The 14,782-nt window shown below is 45.7% G+C and overlaps 1 protein-coding gene across 1 annotated transcript in view; it reads right to left on the reverse strand.

The window, feature by feature from the left end:
* The window catches only part of LOC148501671 (estrogen-related receptor gamma-like), a 67,465-nt gene extending 52,723 nt beyond the window's left edge, over window positions 1–14,742 (reverse strand). The window contains exon 1 of the mRNA XM_088450144.1: window positions 11,753–14,742. Within this exon, the coding sequence (XP_088306270.1) occupies window positions 11,753–11,796 (44 nt within the window). The 5' untranslated portion in view covers window positions 11,797–14,742. The remainder of the gene's footprint in view (window positions 1–11,752) is intronic.
* Between the last annotated feature and the right edge of the window lie 40 nt (window positions 14,743–14,782).

The raw sequence follows: 14,782 nt of genomic DNA on the forward strand, positions 1-14,782 counted from the left end.
AATATAAGTGAACTTGTTGTGGAATCATAACAAGTGCTTTCAATAAGACTGGTCATTCAAACGATAAAGCATGCAGCCCTGCTAGGGAATCCCCAAATTGGATGCAGAGCTCTAGTCAAGAGTACCAGTCAGGCTATAGTTTAGTGTGAGGGAGCCCATTTCACCCATCCCTGACCTCAGGAAGAATTAAAAGCCCACAGGTGGCCTAATCTGGCAGATTAGGGTCAATCACAAATGATCAGCTTTTCTCTCCAGGTGATGGCATGACAGGTTATCTATTGTCCACGCTTGCACAATTTGGGAGCCAGTCTCTTGCATAGAACCCCTATTTCTGGTCTTATATCAATTGGAAATGAGGTCATTGTTGAGGTGGAACCATTGTTAATCCCCACTTCAGACTATGCAATTTAACAGGTAATAACCATAGGGGTAAGCCTTGCTTGAAGGATAATTTATTTATAAAGCACCAATCATATTATAGAACATTATACAGAGACTATGGGACATATTCAGTTAGGTGTGAAAAGTTGCGAGGTTTTCATCATCACTGGTTTTCCGTGCGGAAAAGTATCGCGCGCGTCCCCACTTATCCCCGCATTCAATTAGAAATCACCAAAAACGGCACCCGGCAAATTCTGACATGATGAAAAGTACTGTCAACAGTCTGTACCCCCTGAATAGCTGCACTAACATAGTGGGATCACTATAGGTGTTCTAGTACCCCTAATAAAGCTAATCTGGGTTATTGTTTTTTTTTTTTTTCTCGAAAAGCTTGCCATTAGCGTCTTTGAAGATGTGGTGAAGAATGGCATTAGGCAATATTTTTTCTGCAAAATAACTAGTCCCAGCAAATTTTTGGTACATGAAAATGGGTGCTAGCATATTTTAAAGTTGATAAAGTGAAGGTCTTAAAACATTAAAAATTCACCTGCCGAAAACAGGACCAGGAGCAGCCTGCTCCTGTCTATGAGTGCTAGCGGTGGGCTGCTGCTGCTGTTCTAAACCTTCAGCTGCTGAATCAGGTATTTGTCCTATCCAAGAAGCAGCCATAGTGTTTTTCAACATTTAACATCAAGTATCAGGACCAGGAGGATCCCACCTCTGTGAATTGGAGACTTTGGTAACAAGTACCTGACTTTACATGAAAATAACATCATTTTGATGTCTAACAAGGGGAGCGCTTTTCCTGAACTTTCACCTTTCCATCACATCTTCAGGGCCAGCAATCACAGTAGGGCCAGTCCGTCTGTGCTGGGCATGCACAGTAGGGACAATCGGTCCCTTATACTGTATGTTGTGGCCACAGCTCTTGTAAAATCGTAGTATATACTATTCATATGGTGGTCATGATCTGAGCCCCTGGGAAAGGAGGGTTTCCTATGCTGCTATAGTGCTACGAGGATGTAGCTATGAGACCGGCTGCCGCCGGTCTCAATACCGACGTCGGAAACCTGGAAAGGGATTTAAGATAGGCGTTGATATACAAATCAACAAATCTGAATCCCCATGCTGGAACGCCGAAGGACACCAGCCTGACAGCCTGAACGAGGTAAGTCCGGGGCTCCCTTAGCGTTCGCCGCAGGGGTGGTTGGGGGGGTGAGGGTTAGGGAGCGTAGCGGGGTTAGTCAACCCCAGGGGGGGTAGGTTTAGGCACCCCTTTCCCCGGGAGGGTTAGGTTTAGGATGCTAATCTTTCTCCATTTTATTTCTCTCCAAGGCTTAGCAAATATACCCCATGATAAGAGATGTTACAGTGTGTAATGCCTCAATGCCACTAAGAGGGGTATTCAATATGGGAGCGATAACATTGTTTTTGCGTTAATATCGCACTTATGACATCATTATCGCAGGTTTTAGTTTTACACCGTATTCAATTTCAAAGACTTTTCGCAGGTTAGAAAAGTCTTTGATAAAAAACGGGGATAACTTTTCACCATTGAATAGGTGTCGAAAAAAAGTGCAGAATTGGGGTTTAGGGGTGCAGGCTTAAAAAAAAATAGCCTGCACCCCTGTGAATGACATTTAAAAAAGAACTGTGTCAAAAAAAGTTTAAAAAAAAATAGGGACACCCCAAAAAATTAATTTAATAATTGGGGTGAAAAAAAAAAAAAGGGAAAAAATTTATTAAAAATAGGGAAATAGATTCAGGGCTATTCTGCAAGTATGCGGCAGGTGTTTTCTAGAATAGATTTATAGCGGCAGGTGCACAAATGCAAAATTTTTAAAAACTTACTTTAGGGACTTAAAAATATGCTAGTACCCATTTTCATGTACCCCAAATTTGATAGGACCACTTAAAAAAACCCGAAAAAAATAACCTAAGTGCTCTTCTGCATCACTTCTTCAATGTCGGGAAAAAAAAACACCTGCCGTAGTTATTTAAATCCCTGACTTTCAATTAAAGGCTAAAACGGGGATACTAGTGTTCCCGCAAGGCTGTTTTAGCGGGGCGCGGCGCCCTGCCCTCCTTCTGGAGGGCAAAAAGCACCCTGCCCTCCAGGAGGAGGGCAAAAAGCGCCCTGCCCTAACAGCCTGCGGGAGCCGTTCTCACCCGCGGGACGCAGCGTCCTGCGGGTGGACAAACATGCGAGGATCCGGTCACCGCCGGAGAATAGACGCCGGGCGCATGCGCCCGGCATCTATTCTCCCTTTCTGCAGCACTTGGGGGCTGCCCGGCATGTCCGTAAGCGCCGGGCACGCCCCCAAGTATGACGAAAAGGGGACGTGTCTTATAGACACGCCCCCTTTTCATAACCACGCCCCTTTTTGGGCACACGCACAAGATTGCCCTCTCTAGCTTCGGCGCCCTGCCTGCCGCCGGAGCTAGAGGGAACATTAGGATACCCATAGTGTTCCCCCATGTTTTTACAACTTTAGGGAGGGTCTTACAATTATTTTAAGGAAAAATTCGTAAGTTTACGCAAATCCAACTTCGGAGGCTCCCGTTTTCGTTCATTTCATATTGAATACGGGGATAAGCGGGCGCGCGCCCGATACTTTTACGCAGGTAAAAACTCCGATATGAAACGTAAACTTCGACAGTGAAGTTTACGTTTCATATTGAATACCCCTCTTAATGAACAAAACAGTCAGTGGGAACAATTGCCAGATAAATCTGCGGCCTGCTTGTCATCTTATACTAATGCAAATAACCACCCGTCTGTGTTGAATATCTGTCAGTCTTCATATGGACTGACGGCCATCCACTGCTTTTCTGTATGTAGCCGCCATCATTAATATCGCCGCTTACACCCACTCCCTGCTGGTTGCAAAAGACACATGTGAAACAGTGTCTGTCCGCACTGTCTGAACCAGCATGGAAACGGGCTACACGCCCACTGCACTCCCGCCAAACGGATTAGTTCCGTGCGTACATTTCATGGATAGTCATCTGTCAGCGGGCACCTCAGTCCATCTGCACTTTCAATCTCCGTCCGTGGGCGCATGCGGTCAGTCAGGAATTGCTTTCTATGGTACATGAGCAGTCTGTAGATATATGCGAGCTGTGTTTGCATCTGGCCTGTGTCCCACTCAGAACCAGGCCCTTTGTCTGTATATATTGGCATAAAGATGTCTGAAGACCAGACCATAATGACAAAAGGTTTCTTCCTCAGATAAGGACCGAGGCTGGGTAAACACGCTGCAATGTTGAAGCCCCTATGGTCCAACAACTACTCCCATGAGTTGATCGGATCATTTTCGTACTTATTGGTATATTCAGTCAAAAGATGGCAGGATACTAATACAGGAATATATCTGGATGCCGGCCATTCGTCACCAGCAGTCAGATCTCATACAATGACGCCAGAATTTGGATCCAAACAGGCAAATTTATGAAATGTGTATGGTTAATAAATTCAAAACACATCTGCAGCAGACATAGCGGTAGCATCATTGATGACCTGTGGGTGACGTCCCAGCGATTTATAAAATTTTAGAAAAGTGCTAAATTAAAGACATCTGTCCCAGGGATTGAGCAAAATAAGTAATCTGGCAAATTTCACTAATTCTTCACTGGAGAAAAAAAAAAGATCAAATGATGTGACAGAGTGCAAGATGTCCCCCATTCGCACTGCTGGGATGGTAGAGCTTATTTCCCCTTCATGCTAGGAACCTGGAAGTGACATGAGTGAGGGCGGAAGTGTAGTTGAATGCCCATTAAGGCCACCTAAAGAAGAAAGTTGTCCGCTCGCCACAAGCTTATATTCCCCCTCTATGCCCACTTGGATGGTAGGGAATGACGCCTGGACACTGGCTTATGAAGTCAGGGTCCTCTCCGTGTAGGGGATTTAGACATTACCCTGCTGGGATATCTGCAAACTTGTGAACATTTCCCTCTAGACGTACTGTACATGAATAGTATGACCACGGCAAACACATACTGTATACAGTGTTACTAATGTGCCCTCTAGTGGTTAAAAGCAATATTTACATGCACATAATCCTGACATTATTATAGATCACTCTAGACTCTACAAATACTGTACGCAAAGTCACAAAACACTTTCTCTGTGGCATTAATCTGTACAGTACCATATGTACCTAGCGCAACTTTGCCTCCACCCGATCACAATCCTAAATTATTTAATGTCACAACTTTGTTGGAAGACTTTCACAGGGAGCCAAAATGATACAAGGGAATCATTTATGTGCAAATGCTTCTGCTGCTTAAGGTTTATGCAATCTCTCTCAGGCTTGTGCTGTGCTAGCAGAGTGCTAGAATGCTGGACCAATGCATTGGGAGAGTTTTGAATTAAAAGTTCCAATTATTGCAAGATATTGTAGAAAAAACCCTGTGAAACAATGCTCCTATAATTCGTGAGATTAGTACCCTCATTGGAAGGGGTACAAAGTGTTACTATTTATCACTTTTCAAGGCTTAGTACATATCCCCAATAGGTGAGATTGTTACTGGCCTGAGGGGTTGGGAAGTGGGTATTGGTGTTGGTGGGGGGGGCAGTAGGCTGCAGTTTACATTGCTGAGAAACCTTACACCAGGCAGAGAGAGCCCCTTTGCAGGAGAGTGTGTGCCAAGCAGTTTTTAGCCCACTGAGTTGAACAGAGACAACGTCTGCCAGTTTGTCCAGTGCTGGGGTTGCAGCAAGAAGCAGGATCTACACTGGGGCAGCAGTCAGAGAGAGACAGACTCCCTAGTTAATAGGCGATTAGGAAAGGCAACGTAATGTGCCTCTGTCATCTTCTCTATTAAATACTGCCCATTTAAACCTTATTGCTGTCTAAAGTATCTTGTGAGTGTAAGGGTTCATGTTTGTAGTGGGTAATGTTCAGAGCTAGCCAAGATGATAGCTACGGGCGGTCATGCCCACTTTGGTAGCGCAAGGTGGAAATCCCCCTATAGAAGTCCTGCGTTATTAGGCACACTAAAGTACTAGATAGAACCTGTTCCATGGAAAGCTGTGGCTAAATAACATTTGCTATGGACTTTATTGTTTATAGGGGAATAAAAATTAGGTGAAAAACATTCCTTTGATAACTTAATTTACAGTATAATGTATTGAAAAATAGATTTAGAAGTTCATCCACTCCTCAATTACAGATACAGATCAAGGGAAATCAAGCAGGAAGTCCCAACACAGTTGGCATAGTGGTTAGCATTTCTACCTCCCAGCACTGAGCTCATGGATTTGATTCCCACCATGGCTCTGTGTGGAGTTTGTGTTTTCTCCCCGTGCGTGGATTTCTTCCCATGTCAAAAATATACTGGTAGGTTAATTGTCCCTGTCAAATTAATGAACCCTAGTGTGTCCATGTGGCAGGGAATATTGGATTGTAAGCTCCACTGTAGCAGAATGTGTGCGCACTACATAAATGATATAGACTGAAGCTGGCCACATGCCACAGCCTATTTGTGATTCATTTAAATAAAATCAAATGACACCATGTTTGGGACAACTGATCCAATGCAATAAAATATAGATGGACAAATCAATGATGATAGATCACACACATTGTGCAGCAATTTACAGAGACTATTTGGTCACTCATACCAGCCCCTGCCCCAGTGGATCTTGCAATCTATGTTCCATATCACAAGGACACGCGCATAAGGTAACTTTTCATCAGAAGCCAATTAACTTACCTGTATGTTTTTGGACTGTGGGAGGAAACTGAAGCAGCAGGAGAAAACCTGGGGAGAACATAAAAACTCCACTCACATAAGGCCTTTATGGCAATCAAGGACCTCAGTGTTGTGAGGCAGTAATGCTAATCTCTGTGCCAACCTGTGCATACTGTAGGCAAGTAGCATTTGCAACAAAAGAACCTACAATACGGTATGAAAAGAGATTTCCCTGAATCACACCCCACACTTATATATGCCCCAGATTACACTGACGCTGTAGGCTGTGCGTATACAATGTCGTTAAACACAAGTTAAGCAGATGTAAACAACGGTGTATAAAAATGTGCAGTTGAAAGATTACAATTGTCTCAACATTGTAAATGGAATGAAAATCAGTGAAACCGCTTTTCCACATTTGTTTGACTTGAACAAGATCTAAAAGCCATAAAACACCAAACAAACAAAGCAACAAAACCCTCTTTTGTCAGACACCTATAAAAATAAAACACAGATCAAACTCCCTCAAACACAATGCTGTCTATAGGGACCTATCCACTAGACGACTTTTTGAACGATCCAACCGAAACCAGGTGGTTTTGGTCAGAACGTTCAGAAAGTCGTCTAATGGATAGCTGGCAAGGACCAGTGATGACCTTGCACACTGGATCCTTGCCGACTATCTGTGGAACATGCTTGTCAACCTGACGACGAGTGTCAGGTTCCACACGTTCCTAGATAGGTCGGTCTCTTGCACTGAATGACGTTCAGTGAACGCCGTTCAGTGCGGGCACCGCACCTAGGAGACCTGAAGGACTGAACGCTAGACGTTCCGTTTTTCAGGTCGCCAAATAGGATAGGCCCCTTTTTTCTACCCTCTCAGCACATTACAATAACACAACACAGGCTGATACACATCCCCAGATGTCATTGGTAAATGCATCCTAAATATCACTTCAAGCAGCCCAGTGCATTATATGGCACCCCTACCAAATCCCCAAGGGTCTGGGTGGTTTTTGGGTAGGAAATAACTACAAAGTCCATATCCTCCTCCCTCTGGATGCACTGTCCAGCAGAGGTCCTGAGATCAAGCTTCATCCAAGCACAGTATTTGCTGGTAATATATAGGATGGGTCCATCTGTACATTTATCCTACTGCATCCATGTGCATCTCACTTCGATTCAGCAAAACCTGACTTTTCCTCCAGGATTAGATCATAAAGCATTCTGTCCTGGGTTACACAAGGGCTTCTCTTCCTTACACAGACATTGCTCCCTTCCAGGGCTTTCCCTCCATTGCAGATATCAGAGATACATAGATATACTGAGGCTGATTCTGAGTTGGAAGCAAAAAAAAAAAAAAAAAAAAGTAACTTTACATTTGGAACAATCCATGATGCAATACAAGGGGTGCAAATACATTTATTGTTTTTGCATGCGTGGTAAATACTGGCTGCTTTTGCATTAGTCCACAAATGCTGGACAGCTTTATTTTTACACTGCAATGTAGATTTGAGCTAGGCCACGCCCCTCCCACATCTATAATTCTCTGCATATCAACTTCACCTGCAGCGCAACATGGCCCTGCTCTTTTTTACTTCGCTCCCAGCTCAGAATCAACCTCAAATTCAGGCCGATTTCAATACCATCAGCTTCCTATCTTTTATATACGTTGTAGTAGTCAAACCTCCTGTTAGCTTTCAGCCCTTGACTCCTACTTCTAGACACTATTGCAGGGGTGGGCAACCAGTCGGAGGCAAAGAGCCAAATAATATATGTAGTCAATCGAAAGAGCCTATAGCATGCGCGCGGGCAAAGGGGCGTGGCCTGTCACAAGGTCGCACCCCATTTTTGTGCGCACGCCTGTGGTATGACATTTGCAGGAGTATGACCTTGTGTCACACCCCCGTTTCTAGTCACGCTGGGGGTGAGCCCAGGACATTAAAAATAAACATTTTACATAATCTTCCCAATATACTTATTTCACTGTTGAAGTGAAAGAGCCAGAGCAACATAGAAATAGACACGTTCACATAAAATACATATTGAAATCCAGAACCACATAAAATACATTAAGAATGCAGTGCCCATTATGATTATGCTGTGCCTCCTGTAGTTGTGCCCCATATGCAATGCCCTCTGTAGCTGTGCCCATTATGCAATGCCCCCTGTAGCTGTGTCCCTTCTGCAATGCCCCTGTAGCTGTGCCAATTATGCAATTCCCTCTGCAGTTGTGGCCCTTATGCAATGCCCCCCTTTAGCTGTGCCCATTAAGCAATGCCCCATTAGTTGTGGCCCTTATGCAATGCCCCCCTGTAGCTGTGCCCATTAAGCAATGCCCCATAAGTTGTGGCCCTTATGCAATGCCACCCTGTAGCTGTGCCCATTAAGCATTGCCTCCCAATAGTTGTTCCCCTTCTGCACTGGCCCCAGTAGCTGTGCCCATTAAGCAATGCCCCCTGTAGCAGTTCTCCTCCTGCAATGCTCCCTGTAGTCGTGCCCCCAGCACTAGCTCCCCCCCCCCCTCCTTATGAAGAAACTTACCTTTATGCTGGCATCACTCCACGACGTCAGGGCTCCCGAGTCCCGCCGCGCCGTCGCTGCTTCTTCTGGCGCGCCGTCACTGCTGCTTCTTCTGCCGCCTGCTGGATCTAACTGGATCCAGCAGACGCGCGGGCTCCTCACATCGCGGGTGACGTCATGACGTCACCCGCGCACTGCATTACTGGGAACGCTGGCCTCTGAAGCGATCAGAGGCTTCTTTAGCCTCTGATGGCTTTAGAGACCAGCGTTCCCAGTAACAATGGGGGTCGTCCAAGCCGCATTAGAAGCTCAGAAGAGCCTCATGCGGCTCGAGAGCAGCGGGTTGGCCACCGCTGCACTATTGTCTTCTCAACAGGAACCCAACCAAGTGTCACACAAAATATCAAAGAGTGGGACATGTGGAGCACCCTTCACAAATGGTCGTACATACAGTACAGTAAGTACTAACGGGTTGGGTATGAGATCCCGGCATTCGGGATGCCGCTGGTCAGAATACAGACAGTCAGGATTCCGACAACCATAAGGAAACAAGGTAAGACTAAGCCTTACCCCCACGAGATGCCCAACCCTAACCTCCCCCTCCCCGAACCCTAAACCTATCACTCCCTCCCCGATGCTTAAACCTAACCTCCTCCCCTAGTGCCTAAACCTAACCTACCCATCCCCTCACCCTAAACCTCCCTCTAATCCCGCACCCTAACACCTGATACTTACCTTTGGGATGCCAGCGGTCGGGATTCTGGTACCGTCCTTCGGCATTCCCACACACCAGGATGCTGACTACATCCCGTACGAACATCACTGCAGCCTCTACCTGTGCCTGGATTACAGAAAATGCTCTAAGATTTTCATACGTTGATAAAACTTTTTCCAAGTTTGCTGAATCTGTGCCAGAGACATCGCAGACACTCTCCCACTTTTTCCTGTCACACCATAACTAACCTACATTAAGGAAGGAACGCCTGCCGTTTGGGGGCGGCCCCACTGACATCACGAGTGATGTCAGTGGGTCAGCTTCCGGCTCTATTAGAGCCGAAAGCTCACTGGGGCTTGGGGGAACGAGACCCTACCCCTGGCCGCTCGCTAAAGCGATGTGAGGGAGTGTATGGACAGTTATGGAATGGAACACACTATATATCCAACATTTCCCATCCTGTTTAAATTCTTGCTCGTTTGATCACCCTGGCTAAACTTTCACAGGCCCCTCATCATTGGAGCTATACATTTAGGACCCAGAGGCTGGGTACATAGTTCCTCCCTACTTTGATTTTGATCCGACTCCCTTTCTCTAAAGCTGGGTACACTCCTCATCTCTGCACCAACCCAGCGACGCGATGTATCAATATATCGCATTGCTGTAAACACTAAACAGTCCGCCATACGGCTCGGCAATATATTGTTACATGCCTTATATAACTACACGCTGTCGTCCACCGCGTTGTCCCACCTGATGTGCAGGTCATCAGACTGGGAGAAGCGACCACACAATTCACCAAACAATTAATTGGGGGTACACACTATACGATGATCGTAGGGATCAAAGATTGACCAACATATTGTACAACATGTACCCAGCTTTAGGCTCTTACCTAGGATTGTTTTGTATTGCATCTTGTATTATAGGTCTTTTTTTTTTTTTAAAGAAGTTTTTCTTTATTGAAGCATGAAAAGTACAAATATAAAGTACATTGTAAACAAGTGGTATATCATATAATACAAATAAAGAACAAAAAAGGAGCATAATTATCTGTATCAGGGCTAAAACAGTTGAAAGAGGAGGCAGACCTGAATCCAAAACCAAGGTATGAACCTGAACCACAGCCCCTATGAACCACGTCCAATGAGGTCGTCCAATCACTGACAATCTGAAGTACATGCAATGGGAGGAATCGGTATGATTTACCGCCGGACCCATGCCCGGCGGTTGGCATCTCGGCAGAGGAGGAAATCCTGATCATCCCCAGGTAAGTATATATTAACCTATTTCTACCCCCTAACCCTCCCTTAGGGGTGCCTAACCCTAACCTTCTCCCCCAGTGCCTAACCCTAATCCCCCCTCTAAGTGCCTAAATCTAACGCCCCCTTCCCCACCGCCTAAGTCCCCCCCCGGGGGTGCCTAACCCTAAGTCCCCCCCCCTAGCCTAAACCTAACCTCCCGGGGGGGGGGTGACTAACCCTAAGTCCCCCCCGGGAACCATAAACCTAACCCTCCCGCGGCTATCCGCGCCCCTTTGATCGGGATGTCGACGCCTGTCTTTAGACCCTTGCCGGGATATGACAGTCGGGAAGCCGGCTGTCGGGATTAGGTCCGCCGGCTTCCCTACTGAATTCCCAATGGGGGGGGGGGTCTTGAGCACATACAAGGGTCTCATACCAAAGCGTACCCCGGAAACCTTTCCAGAGCTGTTCCCCAAGTAAGGGAGAAAGAGCGTCAATGTAGCTCTCCCAAGTCTCAAAGAAACATTCAGTGAATTTCTCTTTTTGCAGGGAGGCCGCCAACCAATTCATTCTGAAGACATAAAAAAGCTTTTCTAAAAATAGTGAGAATGGCGGAGGGGTGGGTTGTAGTATTATAGGACTGACTGCGCTGTATTTCTGTCCCTGCCCTGGCTCACTTTTTTTCTCTTCTGTATTCCTCTTTCCCTTCGTATACAAAAGTAAATAAAAATCATAAAACACAAAAAATAAAAATGTATAAATGGAAAAAAAAAAAAAAAAAACACCCTCTCAGCAGATTACACCTTGTTGTTTAATAGATTTATTTCTAAAGGGGATGGGGAGTTTAACAACTATTTGATTAAATAGAAAATAAAACAGTTAACGTTTATAATAGTGATACCTTCTGGAGATTTATTTCCAGAATACCTGAATGTGTCACCGAGTCAAAATATTACACAAAAAAACAAAACTATAATAGATCAACTAGAGATCCTGAGCTATTGTGTCCTTACAATGTAACAGGACTAGCAGCAGTGTCATTTTAAAAATAAATATAGACACATGCAACAAACAGGCTCTGCATTATACAACTGACAAAAATAAAATTCTGTAACGTCTCCCAATTGACAGCGGTATAAAATACTTGCCTTGGTTACAAGTGAACATTGTCCTGCTAACTAAGTGCACTTACATGGTTGTCGCCGAGATGACCAACACCAAGGTAACCAGCTGCATCCACCGAATGCTCTCAGCACCACAGCAATGGGGCAGGCTGCACACAAGAAGACAGCAAGGTGCTAATCCAATTACATCAATCCACTCGCATGACAGAGTAAAGCTGCCGTTTGGTACACTTCCTACTGGGACGTCAAAATGTCAGATCCAATTTCATCATCAGCCTCCCATGTCCATCACTGGACAATACAGTATCTGCGGAGGCTTCCATCGCCTCTATTGGGCATCAGTGAGTCTTACAGGACAGTAAACCAGCTCCGATGAGATTCACGTTCAGTTGTACAGATGTGTCCCTCCTACATCTAGCCTCAAGATGCCACGCATCGCCACTTGCCTGAGCCACCAGGGCTCGTGCTACCCTGCTAGCGTCAGGCGTCTTTTTTCACCGAAAATGCGCAATGCGATGCGACTAGGACACACCTGCAGTCTGTGCTGATGAATCGGATATGCAACACTTGTATATCTGTGTGCATCGGGGTGTGTACATGAACCACAACGGAACTTGGAATGAAAAAAGCTGTGACCGCTACAATGTATCTGTATAAGAAGTGCTACAGAGACTCAGTCGCACACAGATATACAAGTGTCGCAGGATGTAGTCACTATCCCGGAGAGTGGGATGCCTACGCTCAGAATCCTGGCGGGGGGTCAGGCTGCCGGCAGGAAGGGGGGGTTTGGGAGGGTTAGGCTGCAGGAAAGGTGGGTTAGGACAGTTACCTAATCGGTTCGGGATTCTATCCGCCGGCATACCGATCACCGGGATTCCGTACACAACCCAATATCATATCAAATTAATCAGCACAGTCTGCTGGTGCATCCTAGTCGCATTGTATTGCTACTTAGACACACTTTAAGCTAAAAAAAAAAAAAAAAGAAAAAATGACCCCCGGTGCCTCAAGGGTCCAGGTGCGCCGAGGGGCTTTTTAGCACACCTGCAGAAAAGATGTGTAAGGACACATCTGTAATTGACATGTGCACATGTACAGTAGGATGTGAACAGATCTGCACTAGTTCCAACATGGCTACTCTGCAGCAGGTCAGTGGGGTAGGTGGGATGCAGGAAAAGATAATCCTGAGGGTTATTTCCCCTGCCTACCCTGTACCTATTACAGGTAATATCCTGCACAGTCATAAGAAACATCTAACACTGATATAATGGAAAGTAAAGCGAAAAACTTCTATGGATTTCAAAACGTTAAGATTTAGCCTTTATTCTTCCTGTTGGTTTAAGAAATAGAAGCATTAGTAGAAGCAGAGAGTAGCATTAAAGTGCCACCGGAATTGGTATGAATTAACGCCGGACGCAAATCCCGACAGCGGCTGCCCGACATGGGTGAAAATCCCAATCGTCCCCAGGTAAGTATTTACTAACCTAACCTCCCCCACGCCTAACCCTCCTTAAGGGTGCCCAGATTTAGACGCCTGTCATTTAACCCTCGCCGGGATAAAGCAGTCGGGAAGCTGGCCGTCGGCGGGATTACGTCCGCCGGCTTCCCAACTGCATACCAGTGCCACCACCTAACTTCATTACTCTGGTGGGCTGTCAGAAACAGGCTGAAGGTGCCACTGCTGCCCCCTTCTCACCATGGCAGCAGTCCAGCAGATTACCAGCTCGTTTGCAGAGCAGCATATGGAGTACAGAAAATCCCTTCTATCTTGTTAAAGGATGTACCTGTGTGACAGGCATCTGTCCGAGAGCCGTTTACATCACTCATATCCTGCCCTAGTGGCCTATTTCTTAGACATTTATCCCCCTGACTCCATTACCGCCACATCCGGGAACTGTGCGAGTGCCCAACATCAGCATTCCAGGGGTGACGCTGCTACTGAAACTGTAATTATTCTAAAGCAATGTTTGTCAGCCCTTGATCAACAATAGGAGATGTAGTTTATATCCCGGCAGTCGGAATGCCAGAGCCAGAATCCAGACACCAGTCAGAATCCCGGGGTCAGCACCCCGATGGTAAGCATTGGGGTTAGGGGGAAGGGGGGGAGAAGGTTAGGCTGCGGGGAGGGGGGGGGAGAAGGTTAGGCTGCGGGGAGGGAGGGTTAGGATACTTACCGACAGCCAGGATTCTGATTGTTGGGATCATGAGCGCCGGCATCCTGTACCCAACCCGACTAGAACACATGGGTGTGTGAGAAACACTGTTCAGAGAGTATTACAGCAAGTTCTGCAATTGTCCTGTCAAAATTCCACATCACTTCCGGAATTCCATAAGTCGTCCATGAAAACAGTATGGCAGCGGTCGCTCAGGTTTAAGGCATTTTCCACGTACTGAATACTTGAGTTTATTATGCAACTTTTACTAAATGTATTTCTATGCAACTTTTTCCAAGTAGCTTCTATGCTTTTCAGCCATGACTTGATATCACCAGGTAGAAGTTGTTGAACCTCGGTGCAATGAAACTCTCTGCATGCAGTAATGTCATATCGATATACTTAGCAAAAGTTGCATGAGTGCACATAGAAGACAATTAACAAAATTTACCCGAAAATAGAAACAGCCCTCTAAAAAAAAAAAAGTGAGAACTTGTAGAAAGAAGAGGACTGGATTGGATTCATTCCCTGCCTGCACCTTTTACAGAAGAAAAAAATAGTAAATAGTTCATATTTTTGCTTAGAAACGGGCACAGGAGCTGGAGAGAGGCATAACTCTGATCCGTAATATACTCTGACTGCAGCACTGGCTATATCTCTGTATACAGAGCACCACATGGGGTATGAGTGTTACTCTGTAAAAGGGGGAGCAGAAAGGGTGGTCCCAGGACCTGTATAGTCCAGGGTCAAAGTGATGAGTGCGGGATCCCGCATCTTTTCTCATTTCATCCTAATATATCCCAACCCGTCAGAATATGCAGCACACACAAGGTGGGGAGGCTGAGATGAGGAAGAGATTATACCAGGATCAGTTTAACAAGATGCAAAGGATCAGCAGAGTTTAAAATTAGGTGATCCGTATCTAGGCCGGGTTTCCCCACTCTC

This window comes from Taudactylus pleione, unplaced genomic scaffold (assembly GCF_031769625.1).
Source record: "Taudactylus pleione unplaced genomic scaffold, aTauple2 ptg000507l, whole genome shotgun sequence".
Classification (NCBI taxonomy): domain Eukaryota; kingdom Metazoa; phylum Chordata; class Amphibia; order Anura; family Myobatrachidae; genus Taudactylus; species Taudactylus pleione.